Source organism: Lycorma delicatula, chromosome 2, assembly GCF_047948215.1.
Source record: "Lycorma delicatula isolate Av1 chromosome 2, ASM4794821v1, whole genome shotgun sequence".
Lineage (NCBI taxonomy): Eukaryota > Metazoa > Arthropoda > Insecta > Hemiptera > Fulgoridae > Lycorma > Lycorma delicatula.
The window spans coordinates 212,435,957-212,451,358 of record NC_134456.1 but is presented as its reverse complement, the minus strand read 5'-3'; the positions used below and the strand labels follow the sequence as shown (position 1 = coordinate 212,451,358).

At 31.4% G+C, this 15,402-nt stretch overlaps 1 protein-coding gene across 2 annotated transcripts in view; it reads right to left on the bottom strand.

The window, feature by feature from the left end:
- Positions 1-15,402, bottom strand: part of SNF4Agamma (SNF4/AMP-activated protein kinase gamma subunit) — a 1,283,477-nt gene that overhangs the window by 722,369 nt on the left and 545,706 nt on the right. For both annotated transcript variants that reach the window (XM_075357143.1, XM_075357144.1), the window contains exon 3: positions 14,495-14,579. In XM_075357143.1, the coding sequence (XP_075213258.1) occupies positions 14,495-14,579 (85 nt within the window). The remainder of the gene's footprint in view (positions 1-14,494; positions 14,580-15,402) is intronic.

Sequence of the window (15,402 nt, the reverse complement as noted above, 5' to 3'; positions counted from 1 at the left end):
TCTTACTCGTACATCTACACACGAACATAACTGTTTATTTACGTCCGCTTGTGACGTACAGTTTATTTACCCACGCAAAATGCAAAAAAGGAAATCTAGTTTCTTTTCTTAATTTTTTAAATTTAATTCTTTGAAATACACCAAACTCATAAGAAATAAAAATGTTATATAAATAGGCTATATTAATTAAAAAGAAAGAAAACAAAGTACGTACTATAATTTCTATAAGCAAGTTTTGTTCCAACATATAAAAAATAATCAGACGCCTTTATTCTTCCAATAATTACAAAATGTCATTATCTCAACCTCTACTGAAAAAAAGTAATAAACCTGGTAATTATATTAATGACATCGATAAACAGAACTGCACACAATATCTTTCCAATTTATTGATTATTTACGATATACAAAAATGAAAAAATTGATTCACTGAACTGAAATTAATGTAAGTCTAATCAAGAAATTAGAAACAAGCATTATACTTTTTTTTTAAACATATTTATTGTGGTTCGATTGTAAGGCAGAAATACGATACGATGACTTGTATAGAGGTTATATATATATATAATATCACAGACTAATTAATTTCTAACGTAGACGACTATTTTTAAATATGCCTTCTAGTTAGTAGCTTTGATTAAAATACCATACAGTAATTTAGTTTCGTGCATTGAGTAAGATTTAAAAGTAAATTAATTTAATAAATATAAAAAGTATAATGTCATTGAAACATAGCAGAAAATGTTAATTTATAATCCTTTAGCAAAGTAAAATACTTTTAAATTAGCCTTGATACAAAAAAAAAAAAATTAATTATTCCAAGTATTAAAAGATGAATAACAAACATTATATGATTTAATGTAAAAGATGGATTGATAATGTTTTTTGCAGTTAGTAAAACTAACAAAAAAATCAAATTTACTTGTTTACTTTCCCGATTAGTACAGCTATACTAAAGAAGAAAGTGTGGGACAAAATGAAATATCGGGTTTTTGCAAATCTTTACCTTTTAGGGTCCAACTAGTTTATCTAGACCAAAAAAACTTACGTATGTATGTGTCGGCACAGCTTTTATCTTTGTATCTCAGAATTGATCGAACTGATTTTCTTCAAATTTTTACAAGAGGCGATGATCATATTATTTTCTTAAAATCTCGTTAAGGTGATGGGGAAGATACAACGACAAAACCCGATTTCGATTTTTTCAAAGGCACTTTAGAGCAAACTTTATTGAAGAAAATTTGTTGCTTAAAATGCATATATAAATAACTCAAAAAGATTTTTCACACAATCAATTGCAACCTGTTAAAATTGAAATACATTTTTTTATATCTTCTTTTGGTTTAAATATCTTTACAATTTTGTTTTGAAAGTTAGATATAAAGTTAAATAAAGATGGAGAGTTATCAAGAAATACCAATTTTTTTTTAAATTTAAGGGAATGTTAGATTTAGAGAAAATTTTACCTTAAGTTAATTTGTCAAAGCTGAACCGATATATGAATAATTTTTGAAAAGTTTTCTTTAAATTTATTTTCACCAAAAAAAATATACATATAGAAAAATATATTATACAAATTTAAATGTAATTATAAAAAATATATATTCCGCTTTTTGTTTTTCGGTTTCAAATCTTTTAATTTTTATTATTAACAGTTGGGACAGTCAAGTAATTCTTCGCCAAGTTTTGTTTTAAAATCGTTTATTTATTTAAGATTAACAAGAAGTTGACGCCTAGTAATTATTTGGGTGATACAGATAGATGATGATGAAATTTTTAGTGTGTAAAAAAATGTCATACCTGAACGGGATTCGAACCTGAAATCTGCAGACGAAAGGTAGAAACGTTTCGTCTCCAGACGAAACACTCTTAAAAAACATATCCTTCTTAAGAACGAGTTTATAATATTACAAATAAAAATTCTACAGATATGTATACATATCTGTAGCTTATTCTGTTCTTTCGGCGTTAGTTAGGTTGCCCTGTGGGTTAGTTGGGCGTTGCTCAGGAATAAACGAACACGTCAGTTGTTGAGGTGTGATTGAACGTGCTTATTTCGTTTATCGGAATCAATAGGTACGAGAAATGGTTCTTTCGGTAGAGGAACTTATTTTTCTCGTTCAACACGTCTTTTGTGAATATGACAGATACACTGATTTAGTGAAGTACAAGTTTTCTGAAAATTTTCCTGTTCCTAACCGCAATGTAATTCGAACTCTTATCGAAAAATTTCGGATTAAAGATTGTGATCGAAGCGGAAGACCACCTAAACTAAACCAACAGAAGCTGCTTGATATTTCGAATGCTATGAACGAAAGTTCATCAAAGTCAACACGTAAGTTACCACAGCAGCAAGATATCGCATTTACCACCGCACATAAAGCTGTAAGAAAAGAACTGAATTTTTCTCTTAAAAGGAAATGTGTGTTCAAGAACTGAAAACTACAGATAATGTAATAGACTAAATTAATGATTTAAAAGTTTTATTGACCAAAATTCCATAGATATCCTCGAAATTACGTTTTTTACAGATGAAGAATGGTTTCATCTGCGAAGGTATACTAATTCAAAAAAATACACGACTGTGATCGACAACGAAGCGAAAATTGGAGTCTGGTTCGGTGTGAGTAGAACGCATATTGTGGGAGGCAATCCAGTACACTAGATGGTTAAAGTGTTTGAAAACAAATTGAAACGTCTTGTATTGATATTGGACGACGTCATTTTCAACACCTTTATAAACTATTCCAGTTACTGTAATATCAATTTTTATAAAATAATGAAATAAAAATAAAAAGTAATAAGCCTTTCAACCGGAGGTCCTGTGTTCGAAAAAAAAGTAATAATTAAGAAAATTTTTCGACATTACACTTCGATAAATCCAGAGCGCAGCAACTTTCTGAACGTACTATCGAAACCTCTTCTGGTCAACAATTAGAGATTACTTAAGTAGTTTTATTTTTTTACTTAAAAATTATATACTATTCTGATTTTGGATAAATCATAGTTTATTTCTGTAAATGATTAACTTATGTAAAGAATATTTATATCTAAAAGGTACTTTAACAAGACCGATATAACAGAGCTGAGTAACGGATTCCAACCAATTAAAAAGAAAGTATTAGAAACTACAATAAAAGAAGGGATCCAGAAGAGAACTAAAAGGAATTCTTTTTCTAAGGCTAACAGGTCCGTTTAACAATCGTTCTTTGTAATACAATACTGACCTCTGACACGCCTACAACAGATGTTGTTCCATGAGAAAAATTACCGAACAGAGGAGGAATTTATGGGAAAATGTAAGGACTCTGACGATCATTTTCCGCCTCAACTTGGGTCTGGTTCTGTAGGTCAACAAGATAAGAGCATAAATACTTCAGGAAAGACGAGTAAAGTTCAGTTTAAGCGATCAGAGTTTTAAGCGAGAGTATTCAGCGAGTACAGTCATACTGGTGGTTGTGTCCGACGCGATTGTAAGACGGCAATATCTTGTTAACGTGTAGTACTGTAGGTTGCAAGATAGTGTTCGATGTGACGTCACAAGCAATCCGGTGTGGTCAGTAGGAGAATGCAGGAGGTTGTTTGGTGAGTTACTACAGACAATTAGTGAAAGGAGTAAAGTATTAAACTAAATCGCTAGGGTTTTATTTTTGTAAATAGGAAAGGTATTTGCGTTGAAAGAACTTCAGACTAATCTTATCTACGTACTAATACAATACCAGTTGTTGAAGGTGTAAATATTAGCGGTCATTATAGTGTCTTTTGTCAGTGGGAATGAATTCTGATCTTTATGATTACCTGACTGTAAATAAACCCTGACGTTATTTAAAATCTATTTTGTACGTAAGCATTGTTTTTATTATTATTGACACTTATTGTTATTGACTTCATTATTATTGTTGTGATTATTATTCATTATTCATCATTATTACTGTCGCGATGTCATTACTACTATTATTGTTATAATCATAAATATTATTATTGATTTGTCTTATGTTATTTATGTAGTTAAACTAATAAATTATAATTACATAAACATTTTTAATTGTAATCTCTCGATATCCTGATCGAGCTGCGATTACGCGACAATATATTATTCAATATTAAACACGTTACACATATATCCCACTCTAGGAATAACAGCGTTTGTGTACAGAGTAATAAATTATAATCAAAAATAAATTTTTATTACTATTTATAATAAACATTAACTGGAATAATAATATGCATAACTAAGTAAAAAATAAAATATACTAAACTAAGTAAACATATACTAAACTGCTAAATTTCACCAGGTTTAAAATTTCATCTTCAGAAAATGGAAACGGAATATTCACACAGCTTTTTTGTTTTCATAAATTTATCTGGAAGGACATTGTTAGCGGTTTTCCGGGATTTCCAGTTAGCAAAGCAACGGCTAATGTGTATAAATACAATCGATTAGTCGAACACAACGTAAAATAAACTGAGTCCTAGTACGATAAAAAACGATGATTTTGTTAACTTACTGAATTAAAAAACAACTAAAAAGAAAAAATAAAAAAGTTTTTTTTAACCACCTTACCGGCAAAAAAGATTTATTTCTCACGATCTTTCGGTTTTTTCAAACCATCATCAGGAAATTAAAAATATTAAGTCAAAAATCAAAATGAGAATACAGTTATGATTGATTAAATGTCAACAGTATACCGAAACATTTAAGAAATTTAAAAAGAAATACTGTTAAAACTAATTTAACAATAATCATCCAAATCCTGAAGGAAAAATCGACTGACAGACTGAAATTCAGCCTTTAAATAATGCTCAGGTATGAGAAAAAGGTCCGCAGTTTTATTGTACCTATTTTTATCATATTTCACAAGGACAATACAACTTTACGGCTTCTTCGTTATCTGTCAATATGACATACATTTTTATGTCGGCTGGTGGAGTTAAATTTATTATTTTTCAACTGAAACGTAAATAGTATTTATTAATAAAAAAAGTTATACATTCACTTCAATAATTTTGAATTTTAAAATAAATCTACTGAATCTCACAGTTTGTATCTGTATCACAGTTTGTATCAGTTTGTTGTAGCACGAACAATAATTATTGAACGTTTTCTAAAACGGAGATTCAAAAACCAATGCAGATTTCGAAAAGAATGCCAAATGAGAGAATCATTTAATTTCTGGAATGAGTAACGGATTAAAAAATAGGATCTTAGAAATTTAAAGTATGGTGTAATTTTTAAAAATTATTTTAAAGAGGAATAATTGCCAGTGAAGTTATAAAAATTATCTTTACCCTGCAATTGAATAAGAATATTTCGCGATGCGTGTACCTTTTGTTTTTAAGAACAGTAGACTACAAAAAAGTTCTATTAAAGTAATAAAAATGTTACTGCAACTAGGATCACTTGGAAATTTTATAGTAAATCGAATCTCTATAATAGAGAATGAGAAATTTAGTCAATTTTACTGCGTGATAAAATATTATGTAAGCTAATATTTAAATAATAATAATAATTTATTTATTTATTTACTTGTATTTTTTCTGCAATAAGACAGCTACTTACTATATATATATGCAGTAAATAAAATTAAAAAATTATACAATCTTCTATATATATATATAAATGTTAAGTTCGTTTGTGTACGCTTCAAAAACTCAAAATGTTCTGCACCGATTGAGCTCAAATTTTAGCACGATATATAACCCGCATCAAAGATTGTTTTCATCCATTAATAAATCTATATCTATCTATTATTAATTTGTACATTTTTAATTTGGAAATGTAAACAAAGGAAAACCAATCAGATCAATGCAAGATGGCCTCTGTCAAACACAACGACCAATCACAAGGAGCCCGTATGGCCGTTGCCAATGTAAACAAAATCACAACTGATTAAGTAACAAATTTCTTTGAATTATATTTAACAACTAAAACATCTGTATTAAAAGTCGAAATAACCAAATACACAGAAAATAATATCCCTACATAATGACCAAAAAATCCTTTGTTAGGTTAAATATTCACTTTTGTCTGAATTTACAGAAGGCATTTACAACGAAGCATTGATAAATATTGAAGACAAGTGCTTAGCTAATGCAAATAAAGTTCTTAGTCAATTGGGAATGCCAGCACCCACCCGAGCTGCGATTGCTTCATTTGATGTGGATTTACGCTGTGAACAGAGTTACAACATTGGTGATCTTCAGTCATATGTCCAATCAAACATTCCCAAATTAACGCGTGAAAAGAAAGGCATTTATGATCGCATAATGCAAATGATAAATGACGGAGTTGGGGGGACCTTCTTCTTGGATGCGCCAGGAGGAACTGGGAAAACATTCCTCATTAGATTAATTCTAGCAACGGTTCGATCAAAAAATGACATAGCCTTAGCTCTTGCTTCGTCTGGAATAGCTGCGACATTGTTACCAGATGGAAGGACTGAGCATTCAGCTCCGAAGTTGCCATTAAACATGCAAATCATCGAGACTCCCACGTGCAATATTTCCAAAGCATCCTGTATGGGAAAAGTATTACAAAAATGTAAACTCATTGTTTGGGATGAATGCACGATGGCACATAAAAAATCGCTTAAAGCTCTTGATCGATCGTTACGAGATTTGCGTGGAAACGTTCAACCATTCGGGAATGCTTTGATATTTTGCTCGCAGGAGAGTTTAGGCAAACATTGCCTGTAATTTCTCGATCGACACCAGCAGACGAAATAAATGCTTGCCTGAAATATTCAACACTGTGGCGACACGTACGTACATTGCAGTTGACTACGAATATGCGTGTCCAGTTGCAGAATGATCCATCAGCTGAGGTATTCTCACGACAGATACTGGACATTGGAAACGGACAGCTGCCAGTCGATGAGACGTCTAGACGAATATCATTTCCTGATAATTTTTGTAATTTAGTAACATCGAAAGAAGAACTGATCAAAAAAGTATTTCCTGATATTCAAATTAATCATAGAAATCACGATCGGCTCAATGAACGAGCTATCCTTGCCGCAAAGAATAAAGATGTCTATCGACTTAATAATGTTATTCAATCCAGCATTCAAAGTGAGGAAATTACATATAAGTCGATAGACACCGTTGTGGAAGCAGAAAGTAGTTAATTATCCAACGGAATTTTTAAACTCACTTGATCTGCCAGGGATGCCACCACACATATTAAAATTGAAAATAGGTGTGCCAATTATCCTGTTGCGGAATATTAATCAGCCAAAACTCTGCAACGGCACGTGACTTGCAGTTAAGAAATTGATGAATAACGTGGAAGCAACGATTTTAACGGAGCCTTTCAAAGGTGAAGATGTCCTCATTCCTCGAATACCCATGATCCCGACCGATACACCACTTCAATTTAAAAGATTGCAATTCCCAATTCGATTGGCATTTGCAATCTCAATCAATAAAGCTAAAGGTCAATCTTTAGAATTGTGTAGTTTAGATTTAGATGCGGATTGCTTCTTACATGGACAACTATATGTGCGTGTTCCCGAGTCGACAAACCAGATAGCCTTTATATCTACGCAGACAGTGGAAAAACAGAAAATATTGTATATCCACAAGTATTGCAAAATTAAACTTCTATGAAATGTATACTTTGTTTTGTTTCTCATTTCTCATCCATGCAACCACAATGTGCCACAGCGAAGCGTGGCGGGTACAGCTAGTTCGTAATAATTTTATAATCATTAGTTCATAAAAATGAGAGTAATATTGTGTTTTAATTATGTTATACAATTATATTACTATATATCTTTGCATAAATACAGAATTACTGATAAATATGTACACATAATTAAAAATTCACATAATTCAGAAAACAAATTTAAATAATAAAGAGTAACAACAATAATAATAATAGTTATTAATTCAAAAATTTACATGTTATCATCTCCTTCATCTAATTACATTTGTTTTTATAATTTAATTAGAATTTCTGGTACTTATACAACACTGTCAATGTATAAATATATGTGCAGGTAAAAATAAACACAAAAGAAATTTACATCACTGTCATACAATATTAACTGATTTTAAATATTAAAATATTTATTTATTAATAGAAAATGGTTTTAATTTACATAACTTAACTATGGACAAGCAGAAGAGGGTCAAGTGTAGTTCTGCAGTAATCCAGTATTATAGCTTTATATGTTTTTAATATCGTTTATCATACCATAGTAAAACCTACTCAGTTCAAAAACAAAAACTTCATGGGTTGGAAAAAGTCTATTTTATCATGTTTGTTTACAGCAGTTTGAAGTGCATCTCTCGATGGGTGAAATAACTTGTGTAGAGCATACAAAAGGACAAAAGTTTTTAATATTGCGTATTTATTTTTCCGTAGGATTACACCCGTGTAATTCTTTACGGATAAACAGTAAATCAAAGTATTCTCTTCTACATACAAAAGATGGTAAATTATGAAATAACTTAAGCTGTTGTTTCCCAAGATGCTGAAGTTTAAATTTGTGAGACAGCCATGATAGAAAGTTGTTCTGAATGGATTCGATGTACAGTCTCTTCGAAAATCCCAGGTTGAGGTGGAATATTCAAGCTGGCTTCGAACAAGTGACTCGAAGAGTAAGACGCAAGTTCGAGGATCAACAAAAGGTCTCGCAATCCATTTCAACAGACCATGATTTCTCTTCGTTCTGCTCACAATTATGTCTAATAATAATAATAATATTTAACCTAAATATTCATCTTTTTTTTTAAATTCTGATTTCTTATTAAAATATCAAAACTTTTTCGATAAGAATACATCGAATTTAGTCAACAAATCAATAAAAACGCGAATAACGATAAAGCTAATTAAAAGATTTTACTAATTTAAATTAATTTTTGTTTTTAAAGAAGTTCATTAGAATGTAACGGACCCTGCAATATAAGAAAATAAAATGTGCTCAAACGGGCGTACAGAATGGTAAAAGATTATGGTATTTTCAAGAGTAAACTTAATTTATTCCCAATAAAATAAAATCTGATATGAACACCACATGACTTCCTTGTACGCCTATTAAATTACATGTACACATTTTTAAAAGTACATAAAACTTTATTTCACTAATAACTTCTTAACTCCACATTTACACAGCTTTTGCCGGTGACGTTCCTCAAACTCGGAGTAACTTACACCAACGAGATTTGGCTTGCTATTGTTGACTAAGTGCCTTCCGGGTAACATGCAGGTGTCAATTAACACGCTCCTTTGCATTAGCGCGTGGGTCTTCCACTGAATCTTCAGTTTTTCAAGACTGTTGTACAAAGTAGATGGTATTTTTCCCTAAGCAGATATAATTACTGGGATTATATAAACATCTTTTTGATTCCACATGTATTTAATTTCAAAAGCGAGATCTATATATTTTTGCAGCTTCTCATTGTATACAATGTTGTTGTTACTTGATGGGACGGCTACGTCTATTAGGTAAGTTACTTTTTCCATCTTATCAACTAATACTATATCTGGCTTATTACAGTTGATGGGTTTTGCTGTTATAATTCCCTGGTTCCAGAAAATTTTTGCGTTGTTGTTCTCCAAAAAGGAGGCTGGCTCATAAATATAGTAGGGATCTTTCTGAAACTCTAACTTGTATCTATTGCAGAGTTGCCACGTTATTGTGCCTCCTGGTGTACTCCGCGGAGCTAGAATCGGACAGTCAGTGATTGTATGGTCTATTGTTCCATTGTGTTGCATAAATAGCCTACATTTGTTGTTGATATTTTCTTTAAGAATAACTCTCTTATAATTTCTTGTTGCTACTACTTGATCCTGTATGCTACATATAAACCCCTCCGTCTCAGAATGTAACTTTCCTTGCACACGCCAATTATTTGAAGCTGCTTTGTCGACTTTTCCTGCTCTGGACGATGCCGATATCTCCCGTGCAGCTCTTTTCTTCCCCAATCTAGAATTTTATCTGCATTGCTCTCTTTCATGTGCTCCAAGTTGCTAGTCCTGTCGGCTAGGTTTAATGGCGTATAGTTTTGGTCTGTCGCTAGAAGGGGTGTTGCTTGCTATGGAAGTAATCCCTTTAGTTTTCGTTCCGGCCGTAGCATAGATTTTTAATATCGAGTACTCCTCTTCACCTTCCTTTCTCGGGAGCGTCAATCTTTCTTTTAACGAGTGGATATGATGGGACTTTTCTCGGTAAAATATTTTTCTAGTGAGTCTGTTCAACTCATCTAACTCTGTTTCACTGTATTTTATTATACATAACGCATACGTGAGTACTGGTACTGCATATGTATTCACTGCCTTCACTTTATTTCCCCCATTAAGTTCCGATTTCAAAATTAATTTTTTTATTATTATTATTGATTTTTTATTTATTGTAAAAAAAGGTTTACAATCAAAAGTTAATCATTAATAAATCAATATATTTAAATTTAAAAAAAAAAGTTAAAAAAAAGGAAATGAAGTCGGACTCGAACCAATGCGCCGTCCCCTTGTGAGATCCAAATATTTCATTTGGATAAGTGGTGTAGGACCACTTATAATAAATCGTTCAAAAGCTCTCAATGAGGGCTTATTGCTGCAGTTAAGAAAACGTTTTTTGGACTTTTTTTAAGTCAATTGCAATTAAAAGGGAAGGTGCATAACTAGATTTTACAACAATCCTAAATCCAAAATTTCAACATTCTACGGCTAACCGTTTTTAAGTTATGCGAGATAGATACATACGTACGTACGTATCGTATCTACGTACGCACGTACATATATACACACATCACGCTGAAACTGGTCAAAATTGATCAAAGATGGTCGAATTGGATATTTCCGTTGAAATGTGAAAACCGAAAGTTTTCGCAATTACAGTCCTTTATTACAAGGAAGTACTAAAATCAGTAAAATAACATTTTAGAACATAAAAATACCAAATTTTTTTTTTTACACACTAATGTCACAGTTCCAATCACTAAATTCTTCTTGATACATTTACATACAAAATACAGTTTTCGTTCGTGTTAGTGCACGCAACATTTATCGATGATCTTGGTTTCATGAAAATAAAGATGCAGAAGAAAGTTAACAGCAGCACCAAACCTTATTTCGAACGTAACTGTTGATTTTAAATAACATATAAATAAAAGATGAAGACCAGATCAACAAAGTACGAAAAAAATTTTTTTCGTAGTATTAGTAGTAAAATAACAGCTAGTTTATAAGCACCGACGAAATATTTTTGAAAAATTAATCACGTAAAAAAATTTCAATATTATAGGCTAGGGGCGATTAACATACTGGCATAAATAATTGATTTCCTCATACCTTTTGCGAGAATACGAATAGAAATTTTTTGAGCGGCTAACAAACGGCATAGAAAAAAGCCTAAAACCAAAACTGGAGGGAACGGGAAAACCTCGCTCGTACCCTCTAGTTTTGGAAAAACATTCCTTCATATCATTTGACAGGAATATCCTCAAAAATATTTCATACATAAACTACTAACATCGAAAAAATTAATGTGAGATAACTAGTAGTTTCTAATCTCACACCGGTGCGACACTAATGTGTCGCCAGCTATATTAATCATTAAAAACATTAATTTTCTAACAACGTTTTGCAGAAATGTGCCCAATATATAATATATTATAATACATAATAATTATAGTATTATTGTATTAAAACATATTGTTGTTACAACCCAAGTTTATTTTAATTCCCGAGATGATTTATTCACAATTTGCACTTATTTTTAACAATTTATTTCGCTTTGCGTTAAGTGAATTTTGATAAAACTTAATTACCTTTATCAATAACAAGTCATAACGCCATAAAAAACATTTTAAATAGATTCGTACGGACGGTTTGCTTGTAGTCTAGTGTGATTTACTTTTCCATCGATCAACGTACGACATAACTTGATTTGACTATATTAAAAGTCAAAATAATCCGTAACATAATTTTTACGGTTACAATCTTTTCTCAAATTACAATAACTAAAGAAAATTACATTTTTTCCGATTATTTAAGTCAATTTTTCAAACAAACGTTAATACAAAAACTGTAAATTCTTAATTTCAATTGAAAATTACGTTTTATATGTATACTGTTAGCCGATTCTATTCCAACAAACTTCAGCAATTCGCAAGGGTAAAAAAGTTTAATTTATTATAATGTTATTGTTTAAGGAAAAAATAAAAATATATATAATATATAAATATAAACGTAGTAAAGGATTTTCGAAACTAAATTAATTTCAAAGCAATCAACCAAACACATCTGTAAGAAATCAAATATATTGCGCTCTTACATTTCACACAAAAAAATCGTTACGATTGTTTGCATCACAGCATTTTTTTTTTCATCACAGTATAAATCAATTGTTATATAAAATATTTGAATTATAATAAGCGAAAATAATGCGAAAACTAACTGAAGAAAATTAATGAGTCTCCTTACAGTTCGTAATTATAAAAGAAGTGCTTAAATTTGTCTATCTCCGGGAACGATTAGCTATTCCACGCACCACAAAAGCCTGATCTTAATGGTGTAATATTCGTATAATAAAAATTAAACTGCATAACCTACTTCTGTTTTATATTAATTTATTATTCCATTCTTTGTTACACGAACACATATATTATTCAATAAACTGATATACGGATGATAAAACGAACTCCCGATACGATGAAAATAAACATTATGAATATGCTGTCATCCCCGTTAAACAATATAATAATGACTGCACTAGTTCTACTCTTCCAATATTATTTTCCAAAAAAAGTGAAAGGATTTAGCGCGCATCAGTTTACACAAAAGCAGCTTTTTTAACCAAAAATTACAAATTAGCGTACACTAAAATTTACTTTGCTTACAAACTCAGGCTATTTAAATAAAACAGTTAAACAAATTATTGGGATTGACAAGAAAAATAGTTGTTTTCACAAGTAAATTATGTCTATTTTGAAGGACTTCTGTCAATGTTATGATTTTTTTCTTTTGGCGTTCATTAGCTATAATTTTTTGGCATACTTTAGAAGCATATTGCGCGTATTTTTTTAATGGCACCTGTAATTTATGACAATTTTAACACGGAGTGCAAAACTTTTAACATATTTTATTTTTTATTTTCGTAAAGGCAAAGGCTCACAGTGAAATTTGAATTTTACGGTGTTGATCGCCTAACAGAACGAACGTGGTAGAATCGATTTAAAAAGTTTACTTCTGGAGATTTTTCACTTAAAAACGACCGACGTTCTGGTCGACCTAACGAAATCGATGAAGACAATCAAAACCGTAATCGAATCGAATCGTCATATAACTGTGCGAGAGATCTTAAATATATCACACGCAATAATTGAAAATCACATCAAACGACTTGGAATCTTAAGAAGCCGGATATTTAGGTTCCGTATCAATTGAAAGGGATTCATTTAACACAATGAAGCGATATTTCTAATATGAATGTCAAACGCGATGAAGTCGACCCTTTTTCGAAACGAATCATCATCGGTGATGAAGAAAGGATCGTCGATCGAAAACGATCGTGGTTGTGATGAACCGGCAAAAAGCCACATCGAAAGTGGAATCACATAAAAAAAATCACGCTCTCAATTCGGGAGAATTACAAAGGCGTTGCATATTTTGAACCGTTTCCAAGGAACTAAACGATCAATTCATATGTTTACCTTCAACAACTAATGAAACCGGAGGAGCGATCCACCAACACGATGGAAGGCCTCAACACACATTTGGTAACTAGTGGAATAATATAGGACTCGGTCGGGAAGTGATATTTCATCCGCTATATAGCCTTGATCTTGCACCATCAGATTACCATTTATTTCGAAGTTGGCAAAACTCTTTGAACGGTAAAACTTTCACTAGTGATGATGACCTTTCCTTTCTTTCTTTTTCCTGTTTAGCCTCCGGTAACTACCGTTCAGATAATACTTCAGAGGATGAATGAGGATGATATGTATGAGTGTAAATGAAGTGTAGTCTTGTACATTCTCAGTTCGACCGTTCCTGAAATGTGTGGTTAATTAAAACCCAACCACCAAAGAACACCGGTATCCACAATCTAGTATTGAAATCTGTGTAAAAATAACTGGCTTTACTAGGACTTGAACGCTGGAACTCTCGACTTCCAAATCAGCTGATTAGTGATGATGACCTGAAATCGCACTCGGTTCAGTTTTTTATCGATAAGAACCAGAAGGTTTCTATGAGCGCGGAATCAAGACGTTGCCAGAAAAAAGGCAAAAGGTTATCGGACAAAAAAATAATAATTTATTCTTAAAAAAAAGTTTATGGGACAAAAAAAATTGAATCTTATTTCACACTAAAAAACCGAAATTACCTTCTCGCCAACCCAAATACTATTTTTGAAGAAATATCCGTCTGTTAGGACTACAATAGGAGGGAGTTATCTCAGTAATAGTATCTAAACAAACTATTATAATATATAAAATACTGTAATAAAAAACAATAGAAACAAAATTCAATAAAATTAAGACTAACCAGCACGGGGTCGATGCGATTCCTCCTTAGCCGACATACCAGTATCTTCTGTTACTATAGTTGGAAGGGGTTGCGACCCCAATTCCTGAAAAATAATAAAATTAAAATAAACATTTTTATAGAAAGAAATTAGAAGTTAACAAATAAGATATTAATGTATTCGTAAAAATTTAAATATAAAAATTATTAAAATTACTTTTTAAATTATCTTAATAATTTACTAATTAAAAAAATAACCAGAAAATGGTGAAGAATATTTTATTTTATGATTATATAACTCGTAAATGCGAGTTGAAAAAAAGGGATGAAAAAAGTAAAACTACAAGGAAATTAAAAAAAGTCGACAAACAGTTGCTTAACTTTCCGGTTCCGCCTTTGCAAATCTTTATTTCAAATACACCGTGGGGCTTTTAAATACGAACGAATATTATTTTTACTTAATATCAATCAAGTAAATTATGAAATACAAATAAACGATTTTTGAAATCGATTTTAATTAACAAATGTATTAAAAAAATTATAAATTGCTTTCTAGTGTTCCTGTAGCGATATTACCTCAAGTAAAAATTAATATTTAAAAACCCACTGTATTATATTTCCCTTAAAGGAAACATTTTAATCAAATCATTTAAAATCGTTTAATGATAGAATAAAACTAATTAATGTGAAAACGGGAACATCCTTATCGGTTTGTCTATAGGGATGCAGCTTATCAATTTTATGCGTGCATTGCATCCTCCAAACATTAGGGCTCCCGGAAGGCAAATTCCTGCTAGGCCGGAAGGCTCTAGCACCGAAAGGACTTCAAGAGAAGGAGTAAAGTGGAATCGCGCCGGGAGAACGAAGTTCATTCGCGGCTAGTCTCCCGAGGTAATATTGAACCCGAGGGGAAGACATCCAACATGTGA